Source organism: Poecilia reticulata, linkage group LG22 (assembly GCF_000633615.1).
Source record: "Poecilia reticulata strain Guanapo linkage group LG22, Guppy_female_1.0+MT, whole genome shotgun sequence".
NCBI classification, from domain to species: domain Eukaryota; kingdom Metazoa; phylum Chordata; class Actinopteri; order Cyprinodontiformes; family Poeciliidae; genus Poecilia; species Poecilia reticulata.
Window position 1 is genome coordinate 22593895 of NC_024352.1, and position 24088 is coordinate 22617982.

At 38.5% G+C, this 24088-nt stretch overlaps 3 protein-coding genes across 3 annotated transcripts; 1 reads left to right on the forward strand and 2 right to left on the reverse strand.

Moving 5' to 3' along the window:
- The first annotated feature begins 1820 nt into the window (after positions 1 to 1820).
- lrr1 (leucine rich repeat protein 1) lies at positions 1821 to 7825 on the forward strand. The gene is made up of 5 exons (XM_008399983.2): positions 1821 to 2375; positions 3383 to 3481; positions 4478 to 4730; positions 5613 to 6087; positions 6803 to 7825. Exons 1-5 carry the CDS (start codon positions 2193 to 2195, stop codon positions 7056 to 7058), a joined length of 1266 nt encoding a protein of 421 aa, XP_008398205.1. The 5' UTR covers positions 1821 to 2192; the 3' UTR covers positions 7059 to 7825.
- Positions 7826 to 8758: 933 nt separating this feature from the next.
- On the reverse strand, positions 8759 to 12168 carry dnaaf2 (dynein axonemal assembly factor 2). The gene is made up of 2 exons (XM_008399982.2): positions 10231 to 12168; positions 8759 to 9606 (listed from the first exon to the last, which is right to left on the reverse strand). The coding sequence occupies exons 1-2, from the start codon at positions 11878 to 11880 to the stop codon at positions 9241 to 9243; spliced, it is 2016 nt and encodes a 671-aa protein (XP_008398204.1). The 5' UTR covers positions 11881 to 12168; the 3' UTR covers positions 8759 to 9240.
- A 1434-nt stretch (positions 12169 to 13602) lies between these two features.
- Positions 13603 to 19162, reverse strand: LOC103458867 (Krueppel-like factor 11). Its single transcript, XM_008399981.2, has 4 exons — positions 18984 to 19162; positions 18012 to 18311; positions 15751 to 16684; positions 13603 to 15201 (listed from the first exon to the last, which is right to left on the reverse strand). The coding sequence occupies exons 1-4, from the start codon at positions 18996 to 18998 to the stop codon at positions 14900 to 14902; spliced, it is 1551 nt and encodes a 516-aa protein (XP_008398203.1). The 5' UTR covers positions 18999 to 19162; the 3' UTR covers positions 13603 to 14899.
- Positions 19163 to 24088: the final 4926 nt, after the last annotated feature.

Consider the following 24088-nt stretch of genomic DNA (forward strand, 5'->3'; position numbering starts at 1 on the left):
AAAACATTTAAACACTAAGCTTAATTCAGTTACAGTTGGTAATTTGTCAAGGTAAGTAAAATAAATGTTATTTGAGAAAACCCTCTTTTTAAATAATAAAAATATCTGCTAATTAGAATATGACTTCTGATGGGCATTGTTTATTAGATTAAAACTACTTTTTGAAAACAATCTTTAAAGCTTCAAGTTTTTTATTGATTCTATGTAATATTCTAATTTTACATGATTTTTTATTAACTGTAAGCACAAAAATCATAATTAATTGAAATACGGTCTTGAAAATATCAGCATGTATGTAATTAATGTATAGAACATGTTTAAGTAGTGAATTGAATTACTGTAATAAATTAACTTTACTAGCAATGTTTCAAATTTACTGAATATGGCTCCATACTGACGGTCATGCGGCGTCTATTCTTCAAATATCTATAAACCGCAATTCTGCAGAGAACGAGGACCGCGGGGTTTCCTCCAATCAGAGCGACGTATGGAGACGTCATCGTATTGCCATGGTGAGTCTCTTCCCTGCTCAAACACGCTGCAATAAATAGACATTAGCGTAATAAAAAGACACGTCAAAGCCTCCTCCATATTAAGAGTGGAGCGTTTAAAAACGTGCGCCATAAATCAAGGCTTCCCGCATAAAAGAGACTCTGAAGTAACGTACAAAACATTTCAAGCAACTTAGATGTTTTTTTTGTTTGTTTTTTTAACCAAAACAAACAAAAAAAGTTTATAACGCAACTATACTTGCTGCAGGTGTCTCTTTGGATCTTCCAATGGCTACTGGTAACTTTGGCTAAACATGATGAGCAAACAACTGTTTTTAAAAATCGATAATAAAAATATCTATTTTTACAAATAGTTTAGCTTTTTCACAATAAAATGGCATGGCAAGTACCAGTAATATTTGTTTAAATTTTTCTTGTAATTAGGTTCAAAAATATGCTTTTTCTACATAATTTCCCACTTACTGAAGTAAAACGCATCAAACCCCTTTTGGCTAAAGAGAAACAGAAATATTATGGTGCTTCAGTTGAAAATAACACATTTCCTATAGTTCATATTTTAAATATGTGACATACGATTTTTTTTAGGTCAAATTGAATTTTATTTAGCTGAACTAAGAACAAAAATGTCTCTTTTGACTATAAAGGTTGCAGACCCCTGAGTTAGAACTAGATAGAATAAAACAAAAACAAAAATTTCATTGGAACACATAACCATAAAGAGTAAAATCAGAGAAAGTCTTAACAAGTGAACATCCTCCTCATGTATTGTATGTTTTGTTTTGTCAACATATCTGCCAGCTCTGAATGTCTTGTTGTCAAACATTGAATTTGTATAAATATGTGTAAATATGACATGAATACATGACATACAGCAGAAGTTTTTCCCCTTTGTTATTGTGTTCTTTTTCTTCTCTTCCTCTTATGCAATGTGATGTAACAGTATGATGTATAATTATATATTCTTTTGTTGGTTAAACTAATAAAACTGTCATTTAAAAAAATCTGAGAAACTGACATTTGGCTTTATATTGGTGTATATGAAAATATTGCTGCTTGTTGGTAACAAACCTATAAGTTATTGCACTGTAAGTCATCACCTCTGAAGGTAACTGGTTGCACTCTGTTTTGTTTTAAGGTTATCAGAGTAAATAGGCTTAATACAAAACCACGCCACACTTTTCAGATTTTAATTTGTAAAAAAAAAAAAAAAAAAAAAAAGCAAGCCAAGTGTTTGCAACGAGAACTTCCTGGTGCCTCTCTGCCGCCCTCTTGTGGCGTGTAACGCGCCTAGCCTACGTACTGAACGAGCCTCTCTGACGTCACTTCCCTCGCGCGGGATTACGCTAAAACTGCTGCTATCCAGCTGACAGGCGAGAACAATCCCGAACCCTAAAACAGCTTTTCGGTGTCAGCAGGCAACCCGGAGCTGTTCGGGAGTTTCTGGTCGCTCTTCTCACAAATGAAGCTTTTCTCCATTGCTTCTCGATGAAGGAGGCTGCTAGCTGTTGACATCGTAGCACATCGGATGCTTGTTGTTAGCAGAGTCCGCGGCTAGACTTTTACTGCTTTTTTTGTTTATTTTATTTATTTATTTTTTCTCTTCTTTTTTTTTTGACGGAAGTTTTCCTCTGGTATGCGCCTAACCCTGCATGCTCGACCTGCCCTCAGCCTTCTGGAGCCATGAAGCTGCAGTGCGATGTGGAGGTGGTGAACCGGATGCTCCCGTCGTTCGGGATGAAAAGCAGGGGAAAGGGCGTGAGAGCGGTGGTCTCCATCGGGAAGCATTTGGACAAGTCGAGTCAGCGCAGTAACATCTACATGATGATATGCACGGCCAAAGACAGAACTGGGTCAAAATATAAGGTCGGTGAGTTGTTACTTTCGCAGGGTACAGAGTGTTCTGACAGTCCTCTGATTCCAATACCTAAAACTTTCCAGCTTTCTTTGTACCGCAGTGGAACGTCTCACATATTGTTCAGTTAAAATCAGGTTGTGTTTATCACAATCTGACAGGAAATGAGAAAACCTTTCCTGTTTTAAGTCCGTCAGTAAAAAAAAATCTTTGTATGTACGTGTTTGCATTTACCGTATCTTTTATTATTTATCGTGATACATTTCTTATAAGAATTGTGATTTATTATTGTCAGGATGAATTCCAATTGAGGTTTAAAATCTCCCGCAGCTGTTCCTGTTGTCGAGATTATTAAATTTATTGTTTTCTACACTGTTTGTACAATGAGAGTATCAATAAATGTGCAGTTACTGTTTTAAAAGTCACACTTCTTTTAGCCAAAGTCTCCAATTACTTTAACTTTGAAGCTTTTTGTATCGTAGGAAGGTTATTTTCTCTCCTAATGGAAAATGTTGCATATTCTACAATTGAAATCAAATATTTGCATACCTTGCATTTTTAAAAAAAGAGTTTATTCACCACAATTTGACGTTAAATAAGACAAAACTTTTCCTGTTTTAAGTCAGGTAAGACTATCAAACCTATGTGTATATAGTTGTGGGCAGTTGTGGTTTGTTATTGTTTTCCATTTCTTTGGACATTGTTCTTGACCATGTGCTTGGGGTACAGATCTAAATAATTTCAAGGTCCACTAATGGCCCCTGGGCCACATGATTTACACCCTTAATTAATTATTAATATGTAAATTCTATAACTAGGATTTAAATGATATAACCTTTATCTACGGCTCCATAAACCCCTGATCTGATGAATGAAATGGGCGAAACACGTCTTAATTTGTTTGTTGACGTAAATTCAACACTTGTCTGGTCTTGTTCAAGGAGTGATTCACTGTGATGTAATTATGATGCTTTGTTTTGTTGTCTGTCATACGGATGTTTTGCGATTTTTCTTTCAGCTGAGAAACAACATAGAGAAGTTCTTCACTTGGTTTGTGGAGGAGGGCAAAGCAACTGTGAGGCTAAAGGAACCAGCTGTTGACGTTTGTCTGAGCAAGGTATGACACCAACAGTTTGAGGAAGAAAGTCTTTCTTGGGGCGATTTTTTCTTTGTTCCTTTTTTTTTTCTTGAATAGGGCTTTTTAAAAATATTTTCTATGCATCATAACTTCTTTCTAGGTGCCCAGCATCCAAAACCAGAGAGAATAATTGTCCAAACATGCAACAACTCAGCCCCCCCCAAAAATTAGGAACACAAGTGTCCAGCATAAAATGTCTTCAAAAAGAACAAATCAGATCAATAGTCAGTATTACAAATTTGGCTTCTGGTGAGAGAAAGATGCATCCAGAGGATGCATCTTTCTCCTCTGGAGTAGGTCCACTCCAGAGGAGTGGACCTACTTTTCCTTAATCCACTCTCAAGATAAAATGTCTCGCTTTTATTCAAAACTATTAAAGGCATCAAACTAAAATTATTTACCATTTTTGGTCTGTAAACACATCAACCAACAGCATTCTGAGTTTAAAAAGTCAAAACGTTGTGAGAAAAACTCAAAATATTCTGGATTATTTCAAATTTTCTAGAAAGATTTGCTAGAGAAAACTCTGAAAATTAGTAGAAAAAGTAGAAAATTCCAGGGTTTCAAAAGTTTAAAATGTTCTACTTTTGAAACTCAGAAATGTCCTTTTAAAAAAAAAAAAAATAAATTCTGAGATTAATCTTAAAATTTGAGTTTTTTCTAACAAAATATAAAGGTTACTTTTAAAACTCAGAAATGTTCTTGTTTTTTTTTCTAGAAAATGTCTGAGATTTATCTAAAAATATCAGTTTTTATGGTGGAAATTTAGTCTTTTTTTCCCTATCTACATGCTTTACTCAGTAAAAATGGTTTTAAAAGAACTGTGTCAGGATATTACTGTCCAACAAAATCAGGCCACTTATTTTAAGGAATTCGGTCAAACACAACCAACGTCACAAGAATACATCCGTCTGCTTTGTGTGTCATCTGGCCCATATCCTGACAGACCTGAACCTCGTTCATTTTTTATTTCAGGCCGATGCAAACAGTTTGAAGAACTTCCTGTCAGCAGCACGTTTGGCCGACCGAGGGAGCGACGCGAGCAGCCTTCCTCTGTCCACGCTTACTCCGGTTCGAGCCAGAGATGTGGAGCAGCCGAAGAAGAAGCTGGCAGTCATGTCCAAGAAGGATTACCCGCTCACCTCCAACTTCCCGTATTCTCTGGAGCAGCTGCAGGTGTCCTACTGCAAACTGTCCCGGGTGGACATGCGCATGCTGTCCCTCAAAGGTGCATCTGTCGTTTGTTACCTGAAGCTCATTTTTGTTTTAAGTCATTTTCATTGCAGGCCACACCAAGATCACGAATACCCACTAACTTACTGGTTGTGGACAAATTCCTTAATTAAAACTAACTATTAAACTTTTAATTCTATAGCTTTCTTTGTATTCAGTGAATATGTCTTAAAATTAAAAATATTCAACATCTTTTCATATGGATGTTCAGTATTATGCAAATACCTCAATGCCTAAATTCGAAAAGCATTATTTAGAGTTGAAACCAGATATTTAAAGATGATAAAAAGACACATACATATTTTTTTCTCACTGTCTGAAGTTAAATCAGATCAAACTTTTTTCTTTAGGTCAGTTAGAATTACTAAAATTAATACTATTTGTTAAATGACAGAAAACTTTGCAAGAACATTTTTTTTATTTTATTTTTTGAATATCTATTAATCCGAATGACTAAATAACTTATTGATCTGTGTGTTGAAATGAAGGTTAATTTATTGAAATAATTATTTTTGTTAAATTCATGTTTTCTTCTCAGACCAGTCAGGTGTGAGAGTCTTTCAACACATAAAATGTAGTTATATTTTAGTTTTTCTTGCTGTTGAATGTTGAATACTATCGCAAGATTTTACCAATAACACTAAAAATAATGTTGTATAATAGTGAATTGAAGTTGTCATGTTTTATCTTCAAGCAGTGAGAGGTGTTGGGAAAATTACTATGAAAATGCTTGAAAAGTGCTTGAATTTTACTGTGTGCTCTTAATGAAAAGTATATTTAAGACCTGCTTAAATGCTGTTATTTTTTAAAAGTGCTTATAATCTGACAAACAGGCTTCATCTGAACACATATTCTAACTTATTGAATATGACTTTAGCTCTCTGCAGGCTGGATCTGAGCAACAACCACATCAAGAAGCTGCCCGCCACCATCGGCGACCTCGGCTGCCTCTCTGAACTCATCCTCCACAACAACCACCTGGAGGCCTTCAGCGAAGCCCTGTGCTTGTCCACGCTGCAGCAGACCCTCCAGGTGCTGGACCTCAGCCAGAACCGGCTGCAGTCCCTCCCCGCCCGGTTCTGTCAGCTCAGAGAACTGATGAACCTCAAGCTGGACGACAATAAACTCGCGGGTTTGCCGCTCCAAATCGGCCGGCTCTCGAAGCTGAGGTTCCTGTCCGCGGCTCACAACCAGCTGACAGTTCTGCCTGCAGATTTCTTTAAGCTGAGTCTGGAGAACTTGGATCTGTTTGGGAATCCGTTTATCCAGCCCAACCCTTTGGACCACACCATGCAACTCGCCTTCCCCCTTCCACTACAGGAGATCGCCTCCAGAGCTGTAGCTGATCTCAGGTGAGGTTATAACTCTGTTGCTTTGTTAGATCTTACATCTCTGTTGTTCCGTTTTAACACTGTTGACCATGATACACCATGGTGTTCATGCATCCTTAAAAAATCTCATGATCTAAACTTAATTAACTTTTTTTTTTTACTTCTGTTTGAGTCTCATCTGCTTCTAAAAACAGCCCAAACTTTAAAAAAAAAAAAAAAAAACATCCAGCTGTTATTTTGGCAATAAGTTTGTTTTTTGGTGTCTAGAAAATTAGCCATTAAAAAAAAAAGAAGAAATTTAATGTCACAAATGAGCAGTCACTACCCATCGCCTAGCAACCCCGGCAGAGCCCGGCCCGTTACCTAGCAACCCGAACGGAACTCCAACACATTTGGTCTGCTGGTTTTACCGTCGTTTGTGCTCATTACAGGAGCTACTTCTCAGTGCAATGCTGGTAGAAACGTTGTTAAAGAGGAGCCATGTTGTGATGGCTCAAGTCATATTTTACATTTATAGCATTTTTAAACTAACTGAAGGTAATGTAACCTTATTTCACTTTAAAATGATACTATGTGACTGGAAAACACATAATGCCATCCCTTAAAATCAAGGCTTAAAATTATTTATCATTACTGTATTATGTTTTTATGGTGTAAAGCACTTTAAACTGCCTTGTTGCTGAGATTTTCTGTACAAACAAACTTGACTCGACCCGCTCTTTGATTCCCCTCCCAGAATCCCGTACGGCCCTCACCTCATCCCGGCCCACTTGTGTGGAGAACTCGAAGCGGCCAAGACGTGCGAGTGCGGGCGCGTCTGCGTCAGCTTCCACATCAAGACGGCAGTGAGCATGAACCTGCACCAAGTGTCTCACACGGTCGTGTTGGTGGACGACATGGGAGGCACGGACGCGCCGGTGCAGCAGCACTTCTGCTCTCTCTCCTGCTACTCCGAGTTTTTAGACGGCTGTCTTCAGCGAGGCCTGAGATGAGGAAAGACACCTTAAGTGGTCAAAAACATTACAAAACTCTGCAGAAGACCTTGTTACATTGTTTTAGAGGATGTATGGAGGCAGCTGGGGTAGTTACAGCCTAGAATCTTCCTGACGATGGCTTTAGATTACTCGTTTGTTTTTAAAAGCGCTTTGTTCAGCTGGTTTTACACCTTCATGCTCGGTTTTATTAGAGTAGTGTTGAGTATTAGAAACAATGCATTTCTACTGCACTGCTGTGAAAATCTCAAACATTATCCTTCTCTCCTCCTCATATGTGAGACTTCAGGTTCCTCTACTGACCTACATCTGCGAGACGGGGGAATAAAGAAATAAGCACAGCACATCAGGGTCCAACAAGGAGGCTATTATCAAAGCTGCACTCGTCAGGCTTTTCCTGATTGATTTTTTTTAAAATTATTTTTTAAGGTCAATTACACATAAAGGAGGAAAACAAATGCTCTGCAGTTTTTTTTATATATATATATGGAGTGTTGACCTTTTACTGGTTTTTACCAAACCCAAAAAGTGCCTCAAAGTTCATGCTGTTGGTTTATGTTGTGAAGACAGAAAAATAGAGGAGTTTCTTGGCTTTGATCCATTTAATAATTAGATAAAAGTTTCATATTTTTCCATATTTGACATGCCCAACAAGGGGAAATTGGTCACTCCAGTATTTGAATGATTCGTTGGTGCATCTCTAGTGATTAACCTTGTAAAGTCCATGAATTTTTTATAAAGAATAAAAGTATTTGTTGTTATATGTATGTGTGCCTTATTCTTTAACATTTTAATTATGTGGGAATAAAAATGTAAAGTTTTATGATAAACCATTTAGTCACTCAGTGGTCTCTAAAGTTTGTCCCATAAACTTGTATTATATAAATTATTTTCAGCTTTTTATGCTTTTCTCCTGCACTTCCTGTCTAATAGTAGAAGATGAAAAAGAATTCACCCCCTGGGATGATTTCCTGTTTTATTAATTTTATAAATCATTTGTGATCAATAAAATCTGGGTTTTAGGTCTCTTTTTTTAATTAAAAAATGAAGAAATAGCTAAACATTTAAGGAATAAACATTTAAATATACATTTATAACAAGATCAATTTTTTATTTTTACGTATCCTCTCCGACAGAATTGTTTGAGTGTCAAAGTGAGGTCCAATAGATTTCTTTCACAAGTGGAGCATTACAGCTTTTCCCATGACGCTTCACTTGACACATATGGAACTTTATTATAAATTGCTTTTGGTTTATTTCAAATGTAATTAACACAGATGGAAAAAATAAATGAGGAAAAAACGTAAAGAAGCAGAGAGAATCCAAATCCACACCGTGGGAGTCTGCCTCTACACCTGCAGAAAGAGAAAACTCCCAAGAAACCAAAACTAACAATCTATACATGTATAACAATTAAGACATAGTTGCATTTAGTGGTAGCTGCATCCCAACTTAGAGTGTATCTGAAAACCATCTATCTGAACAGCAGTGTGTTTGTTTGGTTCTGTCCTTGGGGCGACTGGAACATCTGGAGATTATTGATAAACGAATGCTCATAAAATCAGGGACATTGCAGACAACACTGCGCATCCTCTTCATGAGACTGTAACAAAGTCAGAAGCTCCTTCAGAACCGCGGAAATGCTGACCTCTACAGGAGAGCCTGTGTAAAAAAAATTGCTTAACATGATTTACATTTAATTTGTCTCTGATTCAAAAAGTATTTTTTTATTTAAATGAAATATCTAACTTTATCAGGATCAGCTGCCTCCACCGATACCAACAGGAATATGATGTGATGTAAAGTTTTTAAATAATCACACAAGCTCACCCAAAGTCACTTAACCTGCATGGTAGCAGTGATTTGTTCCAAGCTTGAGCTTCTTTGGTAAATAAGAAATTATTTTGTACAGATAAAATGTGCAAGTTAGGATTTTTGATACGTCACATGTTCCAGTTGTTTTTATAATCAGGTAATTATTATTCGCAGAATAATAACATTTAGAATTTACATATTCAGACACAGTTTTCTTATGAATATGTATTATTAGATTGGTATTAATTTATTAACTTTGGGAGAAAACTATTAAAATCTCACAGAACAATTGCATATCTTTGAAAACATCTACAGTATAGTAGGAAAAAAAAACATTAAAAGTCATTCTTTTTAAAAACACAGCTTATCAGTCCAGCTCGTAAATAAAATTGTTCTGGAAGTTGAAACCTGCAGACGTGGAGTGATCAGTGATCAGCGTCTCTTTTCCATCAGCACCGATCTCCCTCAGTGGCCAGGCTGCTGCGTCTGCTGCTGGCTTGTTGCTTTGCTCCAATGTTTGGAGAACTTGATGTGCTGGCAGGTCATCTTCATCTGTTTCTCTTCCTTTTTCTGCTGCGTCTGTGGCAAACACCTGGTGAGACTCCATTTTCTCCCCTGAAGTAATGTCTCTGCTGTGGTTCTGAGCGGCCTCAGTTGGTGGGAAAGACACTTCAGGAGAAATCTGGGATTCCTCGATGGGTGGAAGTTGCTGGAGTGAAGCATCTTCTTCAGTCTGATGCATGAAAACGAAGAGGAGAAACAAAGTCAACGTTATTTTTTGTTGCTCCAACTTGACTTTACATAATTGGAGTCCTGATATAATTTCGGAAATATATCTTTTTTTGAGTTCTTGTGAGTGTGTAAACTTTATAGACTCTCTTGCAAATTAATTGCCCCAAAGTATTTCAATTTGATTCAAATAGTAACTTTTCTCCCTTAATGAAAAATGAAAACTATACTTTGTATGATATTTGATGATCAAAAACAATCTGCAAGAGGGCAAATATATTTTTCACAGTGCTATATATGTTTAGTGGCCTGGTTAATTGCTAGCTAATAACAATGTATTTTTCTGAATTTTGTAAAAGTGATGAGATAATGACTGCCTGACATGCATGTACTGTTTTTGTTGCAGTAGTTTTCCTATGGAAGGTGGCCATATTGGTTTTTAAAGACAGAATTGGTGACAGTTCTTCATGTTTTCCAACCTATTTTAACTTATTTTTTCCAACTTAAACATTATGCTCCAACCAAAAATGCAGCATCTACTACAAACCAACTGAAAACGTTCTGACAGTGTTTTAAAATGTCAGTGTGGCACTACGTCTGAGAATTGTTGACCAAAAATGGTTCCTACCTGCATATTTTCCTGTGCAGGTTTTGCCTCCTGCAGTTCTGAAGTTGTTGTTTTAGCCGTAGACTCCAGACTTGAGGTCAGTTTAGCTTCTTTTTCCTCTTCCGAGGAGCTAATCTGTCCATCAGACATTAAAGCATCCTGGTTTTCCATTGCAGGAGAGGCAGCTGAAGTTTCCTGTGAATAAACTTCTGGATCGTCTCCTTTCTGATAGTAATATTTATCCAGAGATGATCCTTCCTCAGAATCTTGGTTCTGGTTTTCATTCATCGTCATTAGTCCACCTTCCTCATCATTCTTTTCCTTGCTCACTTGTAATCTCTGTTGCTGTTTGTCCAAATCCCAGTTTGGGAGCTCTGTTCCTGGCTTTTCCTCCTCTTTTTCATGCTTTCTTTTTATTTCCTGACACTTTTCCTCCTCTTCTCCACTTTTCTGTTCTTCATCACCATTTTCGACCTGATTTATTTCTTTCTGCTCACCTCTTTGAACCTCTTGCTTGGTCTTCTCACAAATCTCTTTCTCCCCTTGCTCTTCTTCAACTTCATCTTCTCCTTGAAGATCGCTCACTAAAGGATAAGGTCCCACAGATTGATGAAGAGATTCATCAGGTGGACGGACCGGCAGGGTGACGGTGAGCTGTCCTGTGTATTTGTTGAACTTGGCCTCTCCTTGGTCTTCATCCACAGGGTAGGCTAAAGGCAGATGTAGCCTGTAGGCAGGTTGTTTGGACTCTAGCAGCAGAGTTTTCTCCATTACTTCAAGGTTTGTGTCTCTAACTGACTTCAGAAGAGGCAGATCAATAGTAATCTCAATTTCCTTAGGTCTGGGGCCCTGGACGGAGTCTCTAGAACATCTGAAGTCCTGTAAATCAACCTTAGATCGATATTTTACTCTGTATTTTGGCTTTTCTGGCTCCTGCTTGTTCTGCGATTGGATTTGTTGCTGAACATCTCCGCCGTTTGTTAATGTAGGCGACTCTTCAGACTTCATTCGTGGCTCAGGAACCTCTAACAATGGCAAGGGAGAACTGAGGTTCTCGGCATTGACTCCAGGTATGGGTCTTCGGATGAGACATGTCTGAGGGGTACCTTTGTATTTCGTCTTCATTTCTCTCACGTTGTTTTTGTCTAGCTTGACTTTATAAGCTTTTTGGACTCCATCAATTGCTGTGTCATTCACCATATCCATGAATGGTTTGTTTTTAGAGGCCATGTGCAGCGTGTCAGGGTGGAAAATAACATCATAGATCATGAATGTGCTGCCTTTAGGGTCTTTCTCTGTCCTCCCAGGATAAAGAATGTAAGGCAGAGTCCAATACTGCCCCCTGCGGCCATCATCTGATACTCCAATCTTTACTTCAGGTTTTTGGATTTTATCATTGGCACATATGTTGATGAAGCATTTCTGTTTTCCAGCTCCGGTCGTTCTGATCACCCTGAACGGTGTCGGCTGGATGAAATCCACACTGTTTCCTCTCTCCTGCTCCAACTGTCGGATTTCCTCTTCGTACTTTTTCCTGTTTTCAGGTTCAGATAGTTCTTGGACGTATTCGCAGAACATCTCCCTAAATTTACTGTCTTTGAAGGCTTTGGTAAATCTGCCCATCTCCTCCGACGACAAATTTAGCTCTTTGAGTTTATCGCTGATGTCCATTTTGAATATTTCGAGAAACAGACTAGTTGAAATAAACTTTAAATGTTCTGAAAAAATTACCTCAGTTTAAACACATCAACTGACACAAGCTATGAAAGCGAGTTGCTGTCGTTTCAGACCCAGTAAAAGTCCTTAGAAAGCGGGCGTTAGTGTTGTTGATGTCACCATGGTAACACAGAGGCGAAGGGAGGGCAAAGAACGTCCGGGTCGTACGTCAACGTCGCCGCCATATTGCACGTGGCATTTTTAGTTGAAGCAGATCTTAAAAGCTACACTAGCCAGTTCTTTAAACCCGTTTATTCAGCTCAGATATGCTGTTTTTCAGTTAATCAAAAGATTAAGCCTTAGAATTTTTTTTTATAAATGTGTCCATTAATTACGGAAGAGGTTTAGGGCCACTGAAGGGGGGAAGGGAGTGGTTTTTTTTCTGTTGTTTAATCAGATTAATACCAAATTCACTGTAATGGTCGGTTATTATTATACTTTTCATCAATCATGTCTTCACTTAAATTTTTTTGGTTGTAGCTACAGTGATGACTTGCTCAGGGCAGCAGGTGTCGCTGTGGATCACACTTCTTGTGGCATTCGGCCAGTAAGTAAGTCGGTCAGTGAGGCAGGTGGGCGGGGTTGCCGGGAAGAGCGCTGATTGGTCGCGCCCCCAGTGGTCCATATTTCCAAGAGTGTGATTGGAGGAAGATGCTGTTAATGGTTGTGGTTCGACTGCTGATAAATGTGCGTGAGAGACACGGAAACTAAGGAAGACCTGACGTTTACCTGGAGCTATCCTAGTTTTGTTGTATCTTATCCCTACTGGGACCCTGGGAACGTTTGTTTGGTGTGTTTTTAACTTTCTTTTTGCATAATTTTAGCTGTGTTTATTAAAACGGAATCAAATTTGACCAGCTTGTGTATTTAGTTGAAATTAATTCATTTATTTATTTTTTTCCAACTCTTACATCTGCCTTTTAAAATGAATTGAGTAGTCTGTGTTCCTTACTTTTTGGTTCTTTCATTAAGCACTACTTAAAATTTACTTTTTTGATCAGAATCAATGCGGAATGCCTAAAGGTCCAGAAAAATAAATTTTTCTTTTCCTCAAAACAGCAAGGGGTTAAAAAAATCCCACATTGCATGATTGTATGTTGCTTATAATAGCATTCATAAGAAAATTAGAAAAAAATCTGTCAATACTTAATATTTTTTTCATCACGTTTATAATTATAAAGTCTCATGAAAGGATAGTGTTTAAATTCTACCGGTTTGTGTGGCTAAAATGTGAAAAAATGTCTCAATTTAATAAATTTGAGTGTTTTAAACTCAGATAACAGCTTCATCTCCTTCTTTCCTCCAGACTGAACCAAAAAGTCCCAAAAGATTGGTTAATAAAAAGCAAACTTCTCACCAGTCTCTTCTGACTCAACCATTCTGGCCCGGAGGTAATCCGGAGAACACAATGTTCCCGACAGAACTGCTTGCAGAGCTTTTATAACACACTCGCACAGAAATCAGTTTAGGCCAACAGGAAGCTACCCACGGGGTAGTAAGCTCATTTGGAAGAACATGAGTGAGGCTCAGCTGACCAGAGAAGGCCGTGGTGAAGAAGGAGGTAGTGACACACAGAGGATGTGGGCTGACACCACTCAGTCTGTTTCTGAATCATTCGGCTGGAAAACACTGCTGACTACGCCTCGTTTCCACTCAGAAATAACACAACAATACAGCTCATTTAGGTGTTTTTTTTAATTACAAACATGATATTAAATAATATGAAAAATTAGGTGGGCAGATATATTTGACGTAGAATCAAAGTACTCATGATTAGCTTTAAAATGTACACTTTTTGTCATGTTTTACCCCTCAAATAAGACAAAAAAATGCATTTTATACTCGATACATTCACACTGACATCAGTATTATGACAAAGATAATGTCTTGTAGGAGAGGTGGACAAAATGAAACGTCAACAACTGAGTCAATACAAAAGCTTTGGCAAGGATGCATACAAATTATCAATAATAAAAAAAAGTAAACTATCTTTTAGAGAAAACCCATGTACAAAATGAGCAGTAGAGAAGAAGAGTCCAGTGCATGTTCAGTCTTTTTTAGGTAAAATGCAAGCAGCCATGTTTGCTGCTCACTTTGTCCCTCTGGTGTCTCAGGAGTGAGAAAGGTCCATGCATATTTTTTTTTAGGTAAATTGATTTTCTTATTAGAAACCAGCAATAATTTTAAAAAGTATTTTTAAAATACAAAATATTCAATTGAAATAAAGCCATTTTCCCGATTTTGTAGTCAAAAATGATCTGAAACAAACCTTTGTCTCATATTCTGACATGATTCACCATGTGACATCACTGCCCATATATGGTAAGGGTGAGTGTTTTAGAGTATGTGCCTCATCCTGTGACATCAATGCCCATATATGGTACGGGTCAGCCAGTTGAAGTAGATGTTTTAGACATTCATCAGCATGTAATCCTGTTTCTCTGGATTAGCCATTTTGGTGAAATGTGGAGCTAAATATCTGTGGGGAGAAATAATGCTAACTTGTAACAAAAAAAAACAACTTAACTCCATGCAGATTACTTTTGCGCTTTGGCCTCAAACCATTTCCAATCCCACTAATGCCAGTTGATGCATATTTCACACATACTGAGGATCTTACTAGAAGCACTTTTCTGCCACCTAGTGGTCAGAGCTATGCCTAATTAGGCCTAATTTTGCTAATTTGATAACAAAACACTTAAACTGGCTAGAAAGACAAGAGGAAACGAAACAGTACCTTCTGGACTAGGTTATAAAAATGGGTCAAGTGATTTTTTTGAAATCTTAGACATGAAAGAATATCAAACTAATTTGTCAACTCGCCTGTTGTTGACCTCAAAAAGGCGGAATGGCTCATGATTCAATTTAATACTTTGAAATCAAAATATTACTTGGTTTTCATTACTTGTTTCCAATGAGAGCATCCACATACCAAAGTATGCACAGAATGAGAAAGATGGCATTTGTTCAGTGTCTACTTGGAGCTGGCAGGTACTAGCATGCTCAGCGTGCCAATGGCAGCTTTAGGGGGAGGAGTTTTGTCTGCAGCCATTTTGCTTAGATTGCGAACATCCGCCTGCCAGGTGGGGATCTTCTTTGTGGTCATGTGACGGCGAGCATGTTTGGTCAGGTGGTCGCTGCGCATGAATCGCCGATCGCATACCGGACAGACAAATTTCTTCTCGCCCGTGTGCGTGCGCCGGTGTCGGGACAGCTCATCGGAGCGGGCGAACCTCTTATCACACCCGTCCCAGCTGCAGCTGAATGGTTTCTCACCTTCGGGAGGAAAACAGAAGGACAGACAGGAAAAACAAATGAGTCACGATGTTGACATCAAAACTCAACACGTCGATTCTCATATGATGATCTCAATCGTGTTTCTCTATGAAATACCCGGACACACAAGCTATGTTTCCATGAACAATAAAATTGCGCAAATTGGAATTCTAAAAATAAACTTGCTTAATTGAAAAAAGCCAATAGCATTAGAATTAGGTGGTGTTTTGACTGTATCAAAAATAAAAGGAGACACTTTTTTTCACATCACACTAGTCATGAGATCAATAACCAGATGTTACTACTGGCGGAAAAAACGAAAAAGACAACAGGAAGTGGCAGGAGGATGATGGCCTAGTATATTTTTAAACAACTTATAGGGGGAACAAACTTATTTGCGTGTAATATCAATTGCATTTCTTATTTAATGGAAAAACCACAATTGAGAAATTGTGTTTTTTCAACTTTGCTGGAATATCAACAAAGTTTTGCGCACATTTGTAATGGAAACACAGCTTGTGCCAGCCACCAATCAAGAAAGGGCCTCACCTGTGTGTGTCCGTAAATGAGCCTTGAGGTGTGAGCTCTTGAAGTAAGTTTTTCTGCAACCTGTAAAGCTGCAGATGTAGTTTCTCCTGCGAGAAAAGTCCATTTTTGTGGCTGCCGTGTTGCTGCAGGGCCCAGCCGGCATGTACACGGGGGCTGGGGCTAGAGGTAGCAGTTTGGTGTTGCCCAGAGTCATGACAGTCTGTTGGCCCTGAGAGGCCTGGGGGACCGAGGAATGAGGGAGGACCAGCATTACCGTGGCCTGTGGCACTGCTGAGCCCACAATAAGGGGCTGCTGGAGGGAGGGGCTGTTGGCTGAAGCGGGATGGGGGAGGATGGGTGTTGTGGCAGTCCGAATTCCAGTACCGGAGGTCTGACCTGGACTGGGGATGAACGCTGAGATTATTCCCGATTGGCTGCAGATGGGGAACATCTGGCAGATGATTTGTGGACTGGTCACTGAAGTAGGAGAGAGGGTGGTTGGGGGGCCTGTGGGTGGGTTTTGTGGTTGGGTGTAGACAGTGGAGGTGGCGACAATGTCCAAGGAAGGTTTAGAGGGACTGACAGGGTGCTGTGTTGCTACTGCAGGAGGAGACGGAGGTGTGTTTGTGATGCATTCCTGTTGCTGCTGCATGCACACTATTGTTCCTGTTGCAGTCACTGTGCTCGCAGTTTTCTGTGAAATGGAGGTGACTGGAATGTGGCGCTGCTGGCACAGGTCTCTGTCCGCAGTGTGCCTGATGACACTGGTCGCCATGGCTCTGCAGGGGTGCGGCGGAGCAGGCAGGGACAGGGTCCTTTCAGGAGTGTGGGCCAGGTTGGGTTGATGGAGCTCAGGTCCAGAGAATGCCGTGGACACGGTGGGTGCCGGGGAAGACTGGACCGTGCCGCTTGAAGAGATCTCAACAAAGCTGGGGCTGTGGGGAGGTGTCATACACTGGAAAGAAATGAGGAAGGATTAATGCTATAAAAACTCTTTACAGAAACACAGTCCAATGAAATCAATTGTATTATCAGACAAAGATAGCCAAACTAAATGTGTTTAGAGTTTGAAGACCCTATTTAAGTTAATTCTACGCCAATTAAAGGAGATGATTTTGACTAGGCCAGTCTAAAACTTCATTTTTATTCTTTTTAACCACTCAGACGTGGACTTGCTGGGTCATTTTCTTGCTGCTTAACCCAAGTTTGGATGAGGATTTATAGTTTCACAGACATGAAGCAACAAAACAGCCCAAGACAACATACTACCAATACCTTGTGGTGAATCCAGAGTATGCATGATGATTTTCTAAACAACAGATCTAGTTTTCACCTTCCACCTGGCATTGCACAGAATATTTTCCCAAAAAGGAGGTTTTCTGCAAAAATGTAAGAGAGACTTGGTGTTCTTAGAACTCTCCCATGGGTTTAATTTTGTTATTAAATCATGAGTACTACCCTGGATGAGTCGTAATTTTGGTAGGTCGACCAGTCCTGGGAGGGTTCACCACTGCATAGTATTTTTTTCCACCACCATCATTAACTGGAGTCCCAAAATGTGGAAAGAACCGAGACTTTGTAGCCAATTTACTGTTGTCAGGCAGATTCAATGTAAGTGTTTCTAGAGTTCTTACTTCATGAACAATTTCCCTGGATGGTTTGAAAATAGGACTGGCCATTTATTGTATAGTTTATCATTTATTGTGATACATTTTTATCATGATAAGAATTTTGATTTATGGTTTTCACAATAAATTCCCATTAATGATGTTTAAAAAAACCTAAACTATTGTCAGTTTCTATACTGTTTGTTAAATGTGAGTATCAATGAATACCGATACATTTGAAAAGTACAAATCACACTTTTCTGTCCTGAAGAAGAGCATTACAAATGGGAAGGTTTTTCAACAGTACTAATTTGTGTTTGTGGGTCTTTGATTGCCATACAATTACCTCAAAAAGAAGTTATAAATAGTTCTTACTGTCACTTTTATCAATATCAAAATAGTACCACAAAATATTGCAATAAAACTTTAAGTACATATTGCCCACCTCTATTTTAAGTTTTTTTCTTGAACTTCATAAATAAAATATGTGTTTGTAAACTGTTTCTTGTAGTTTTTCAAGTTGCCTAAGCATGACAAAAACCAAAAATCAAGGAACTACGTACTTTTTCACCACACTGAAAGTATCACATAAAATATCCAGGTGCATAAGTGACGCAGCTGAACTATAAACTGTGATTCTATGGGTTTGCATCGCACTGTTTGACAAGCTCTTACCAGAGAGGAGAGGGACACAAAGTCCCGTGGGGACTCCTGGAGCTCCAGCGGCAGGAGGGAGTCGCAGGAATCAGAAGCCGGAGTGAGGGGCCGGGGCTTGCAGGGGTTCAGCTTGTTGCTGCCGCCGCCGCCGAGAAACACAGGTTGACCCCAGGAGCTCATACACACCAGAGCTTCAGCCGCCTCCAGATCAGTGTACTCCAAAGCAGAAGAACAGCTGCTGGTTCCACTGGAGACAAATTGTTCGTTGTCGTGCCTTCTTCTCTTCAGGCACGGCCCGCACTGATCCATATGTACAGCCTAGGAGGAACAAAGAAACAAAGCTGTGTTTTTAACCCACTATTATGCCGTAGTGGTTGAGTTTAATCAGTTATGACTGACTAAAGGAAACTGAGTCTTGTACTGTAAAATACAGCAGCTGTATCTGCTCAGTATGGCTGAATTTCCCGGGCCAAACTGGATGATGCTACCACTGTGGGAGAGAGGGGGGTTGTTGGTGACTACACCCTAACCCTGCATGCACTCCCTCTGGATTGAAGCCAGAACGCCTCCCCTTCCCAAATATAGACCCAGCAGTGACGTGCTGCCAGATCAGCCATGTGAAATCCCCATAAAGCGGTTCGCATCAGGAAGTAGTCTTGGCAATGAAACAACTTTGTCTTATCATTTATCAAGAAACACAAATTATTTTACTGAGTCACCAACCACTTTGATCAGACTGCCTTCCGGCTATTTTTTTTTATTTTTATTTTTTAAATTTATACAATAATACATTTTGTATTAAAGACAGAAAAAAAGTTCCTTAAATAAATACATAGTTCAACTATGATCAGTATAAAATATATCATTAAAAACTTTGACAATGTGTGTAAATTAGTTCCTGACAAGGGTTTTATAGCAGGGAGTAAGCAAGAGAACATTATGTGACTGTTTGGAAAACAAAATAAACAAAGATTTTTAAAATCAACTCACCTCTTGTAAGTCCATGTCATTAATATTTCCTGACGCCTCTGAAGCAAACAGAGAGAAAAAATGTCCCGTTAATTTTGTTGAAGCCAGTGTGGAACAAAGGGAGCTTCAGCCTGGTCCAGGATGGACTTCAGATCGTCTCTCTTTTTTTCCTCTCAGCTGAGCTGTGTGTGTAAAACATGGGTAGGGACAGAAAAACAAAACTCACAACACGTATTCACGGGTGGCAACACTCAGCCAATCGCCGTACGGCGAGTGCGGCGCGCTGACCAATGGGAGAGCAGAAAGCGCGTGAACAGTGCGTGCTCGCTGGACGGTTGGAGGAAATAGGGTGCGTGGCCGTTGGTGGGCGTGGCCACAGAGTCAGCAGTGTCAGGGTGAACCCAGTGAACTGGCAGTCGCTGAAGTGGGCGAAAGGTCGGCTCGGTCTATGCTGCGTTTGAGGATAGTTGGAATAAATTTAGAAATGAATTCAGTTTAGTTGTCAGGCGAAGTTTATCAATTTAGCTGAGCTGTGAACAAGTATTTGCACCCTTAATGATTTTTCACTTTGTAAAGGTGAAAAACAACTTTTACTATCAAGTCAAACATTACCTGACTAACTTAGAATACAGGTTTTGAAATAATTATTTTATTTAAAAAGGAAGATAAGGATAAGGAATGCGGAAAATAAATTATCCAAACAAACCTAACCTGTATTTGGCCACCAGCTGCCAACATTTCCTTAGCAATTTTGTCAAAATTGACAACAGACAAATAACTAAATGACAAAATAAATGAGTACATAAATAAATAAGAAATGTTTTAAAATACACGCAAATTGTTTAATTAAATATTTAAAACACATATAAGTTGAGCATCACTTTAAACACATATAAGTTGAGCATCACTTTCCCTTGTTACTAAAGTTCTATTGAAAGTGTTGTTATGAAAGAGATTCTTGAACTTTCAAATTGCCCCTGAACGCAACACTGACAGCAAGCAAAGCGCGGGTTTCTGACTCGTTTTGATGTTTGTGCAGCTCTCTAACAGCGGAAAGCGGGAAATCAGCTGGTTTGCAGTTAATTGCACCACCAAATATGATATATTGTTGAAGCATGTACGTTACAAACTGTACAAGTCATAATATTTTATGTTGTTTTAAATTTCTGTTAGAATAAAAATGGGATAAATATACTGAGGGTTTGAGAAGACAGAGCAGACACACATCTGTTATGTTTTCTGCATGATATTGCAGAAAACATAAAAACATAATTAGTGTTTTGTTTCTCGTTCTTTTTCTTTCTTTTAATAATTTCTTTAGTGTAAATTAGTCTGTCCTGTACTTTTAGTGTAACTATAACATATAGTGTTCAATGTCACACTTCATCATGGGTACATATACAAATGGCATCGCATACTATTTTTCATACATATGTTTTTCTCTATTTATTATTTCAATATACCCTTTCTGTTTCATGATTTTGCATGATCACAATTCATATGTTATTATTTTATCTGTAATTTACTTGTTTTTAAGTATGTGAAATAATGCCAAAATATTAAAGCTTTTATGTAGATGTTACAATGCATTTTGAGGTTTTTATGGCCTAATGTCAGATCATTTTTATTATGGGCCCAATTCTGGGTTATAAAGTTTTTGTCCTTGGAGAGTTTATGGATGTTTGAAACATAAATCACATGGCCGACCTACATAAGCACCAATAACTGCATGTGGATAAACATAGCGTGTCATATGTTAGACTTCAGCAGTAGCCCAGGACCACAATTTCCCTAATTTTTGGGGCCCCAAAGACTTTTTTTTTTATGAACACGCTTAGCATTGTATGCTATACTGTATAAACTCATTGGCCTATATCAGATGAATTAGAGACAAACAAAATCCAAAAATATTAGGGTATATGCATGATATATTGATACTAATGTTGGTATCGGCCAATATTACTCATTTTTTAAACGTATAGATATCAATCCAACAAAGAAATGTCATAAATATTTAAAAAATAATGTATACAATATTGGCAAAAATCGTTTATCGGCCATAACAGCATCGTTTATTGATATCAACCCAAAATTATGAAGATATTGTAATTTTTTTTAGGATGCTCAGGGAACATATTAAACCTGCCTTGTACCAGTTCATTGAGGACTACCTATTAATGTATTGTAATTTGTATCAGTAAAGTCATTTTTCTGTAACGGATAGGACACCAGCACTGGCTATAGCCCAGGAGCCAAAAGCCTGTAAATCCGGCCCTGGTCAAATGTTCCTTAAAATGCCAAACTGGTGGAAAATGAATCTTTATTCACCCAAAATGAACTCTTCATGTGTAACTAAAGAAAATAACATCTGTATCTGACCGTAACAAAGAACTCAACAACCCATGTGTGGACTTTATGAGCGCGGACTTGTGCTGCTTTTGCTATTTTTCAGAGAGAAACCCGACTACGTCTTATGTCTGTCTTATTGTTGACCTGTTGTTTTGTTAGCAGCTTGCCTGCAGCAAAAAGGGGGAGTTCAGTAGGTGTGTTTTCCCGGCCCTGGCAGCGCCCGGATGCGAAGGAAGGCCATACCCAGGTATGACTCACATAAGCATGACCTCAGTTAGCATGGAGGACGGTTTCAGTGCCAGCTGTTAGCGAGCAGTTGAGGGAGGAGCTACGGGGAAAACCAGTTAGCTCAGAGGAATGACAAGAAGTTGGGACTGAGTACAGCAGTCTGTTTGTCATATAAGTGGGGCAGGCCATTTAGACGAGCCGGGGAATCTGGAGGAAAGGTTACACCGGCCCTAATGTGGGCCTCTGCGTGCACACCTCCCCCATCTGGTCCACACCCCCAGTTCAGGAACTCCAGGACCTAGAAAAGGCTCAGTGGGACGTGAGTGGTTAAATATAACAGAGTCCAGACAGACAAACAGTGACCATAAAGGCACAAATGTCCAGCATCACATTTCACTTGTTCCAACGAGATCAATACATGGACTTTATCTGATACCTTCCTCACAGATTATGAGGCACATTTAAAATAAAATGTAATGGGTTTACAGTTTAAAAAAAGGAAGAGTCATCATGGGAAATTCTGCACAGTCATTATTGCTCATCATATTGGTCTTTTTATTTTGCCTGATCTTATTCTATATCAATGTTTTTTTTTTTCACAGATATTAAACATGAAGTGTTGAAAGCATATAAGATGACTGAGAAAGCAGCCTCCGTTACAATTAAGGTCAAAGGTCATGGAAAGAACAGCTTGCATCCATGCTTCTTTTGATTTGGGTTACAGCTCTGGTCAGAAGTTTCCACCCACTTATCATGGTCAGATTAGTAATAATTTTAGCTTTTTGAACTGTTCTGCTTCCAGGATTTAATTATTACCCAACATGAAACTTTATGGATTTTGGAAAGCGAACAAGTTTGTATTTATTTCAGATTTTTTTTCTAATTAACAGGCTCTATATAGAAAACATATAGAGTCAGACAAGTATTTGGTTCAGTCTTTTTCAACAAGTTGCACCATGACCTCACTGTTTTTGTATCCATCAACAACCTCCTGCCATCTTTCTGTCTGGATATTGGTCCACTCTTTGTCACAGAATCATTTAAATTGGTTGATTTGCCTTTCACAAATCTAACTTTTATGCACAATTCTTCAATTTTTAACTGCATATGATGTCTGGACTTTTCAAAGACCTAATATTCACTTTTATTAATGTATTTATTCCAAAACCAATTTAGATGTGCCTTCTAGGAACAACCATACAGCTGTTAAATTGAGGTAACTTTGAATAATTTGAATTTTTTATTGTTTAATCCAACATTTTTGTTCTCCTCTGTATTTGAGTAATGCTTGACAATGGTTTCCTTGGTTCACTTTGACTCCTCCTAACATTCTTCTTGTCACTATGAACAAACATCTTTGTCTCGTCTCACCATCAAACCTTCCTTTTTGAAGACATTTGGCTTGTCCATGTTGGAATATTGGAAACATTATTCCACCATGGACACACACATGAACTAGTGTATAATGGATAAAGCAGGCTGACATTAAACTTTCGGTCTTCTGTAAAAAAAGCAACATCTATGCCAGTAAACAAACCAATAAAATGAACTCTACCGGTGGTCAAATATCCTCAATGCTCCCTTGTAAAGGCTACAAAATGCAAGTGGCCAATATTTATTATTGACACCAAAGGTTCCCAAACTTTTCCATACCATGGATAGCGTTAGCTTCTGGACTGGGATACCCTTTCCCAACTCAATATTTAAATAAACGTTTTGGTTTTATCTGTAGCAGGAAGGTTTTTCTTAAACCGTTTTTCTTGTCAGAAACTCGTCACATTGCGCTTCCTACACTGGCTTGAGGAAAGCAGTTTGATAAATTTGGTAATCAGCCAATGAGAAAAATGAGCAAAAAACATTTCAGTAAGTTGATGAAATGATAATGATAAAAATTTATTAGAAATGTTTTATTTTTGCGTGTTTTTTCTCATCTTCCCTTAAACTTTCTGCGGCAGCCCATAGTGACACCCCACTTTAAAAAACACAATACTATCAGGGAAGTGTCAATGTATATGAGACTTTATGTATAATTAATTGATTGAATCAGAGAAAAACACACAAGAACTTCAAACTTATGCATCAAATTCTTGCTTTTAAAACTCATTGACCTTGTTTGTTGTATCATTATAATTTTGCTAAACATCAGTTTAAAAAAATTCAGAAAAATGTTTGAAATTCAAGACGATGTGACAGCGTAGCAGGCAACAGTTCAGTAAAATTACTGATAAAAACAAAACATAAAAGAGTCGGTTAACTTAAGCTTGATCTAATAATAAGTGTGCTTAACTAGCATTAGCTTTAACACATTTTTAAAGTTGTACTGCTGTCTGTGAATTTATTCCTGAAATATAAATTTTTGTTTTCCAAGAGTAAAACTAAATCCATTTTGGAAAAGGATGTTGCGTCCAGCATGCTAACAGAGACTGAAAGCGTCCAGCTGGTTATCAGTGCACAGTTGCGTGACAGGATGCAGGATGTTTACACGGCTTTAATAACTTAATCTCCCAAGCCACCATTGATTCTTAATGATTTATACAGTTTTTGGGGGC

Bases quoted from the DNA above. Each gene is read 5' to 3' on its own strand.
- lrr1 (XM_008399983.2), top strand. From the start codon at position 2,193: ATGAAGCTGCAGTGCGATGTGGAGGTGGTGAACCGGATGCTCCCGTCG. The intron at 2,376-3,382 runs GTCGGTGAGTTG...TTTTTCTTTCAG, and splicing joins GAACTGGGTCAAAATATAAG to CTGAGAAACAACATAGAGAA. The intron at 6,088-6,802 runs GTGAGGTTATAA...TTCCCCTCCCAG, and splicing joins AGAGCTGTAGCTGATCTCAG to AATCCCGTACGGCCCTCACC.
- dnaaf2 (XM_008399982.2), bottom strand. From the start codon at position 11,880: ATGGACATCAGCGATAAACTCAAAGAGCTAAATTTGTCGTCGGAGGAG. The intron at 9,607-10,230 runs GTAGGAACCATT...TTCATGCATCAG, and splicing joins CTGCACAGGAAAATATGCAG to ACTGAAGAAGATGCTTCACT.
- LOC103458867 (XM_008399981.2), bottom strand. The intron at 16,685-18,011 runs GTAAGAGCTTGT...ATTTCTTTCCAG, and splicing joins TTGTGTCCCTCTCCTCTCTG to TGTATGACACCTCCCCACAG. The intron at 15,202-15,750 runs GTGAGGCCCTTT...TTCCTCCCGAAG, and splicing joins TCATTTACGGACACACACAG to GTGAGAAACCATTCAGCTGC.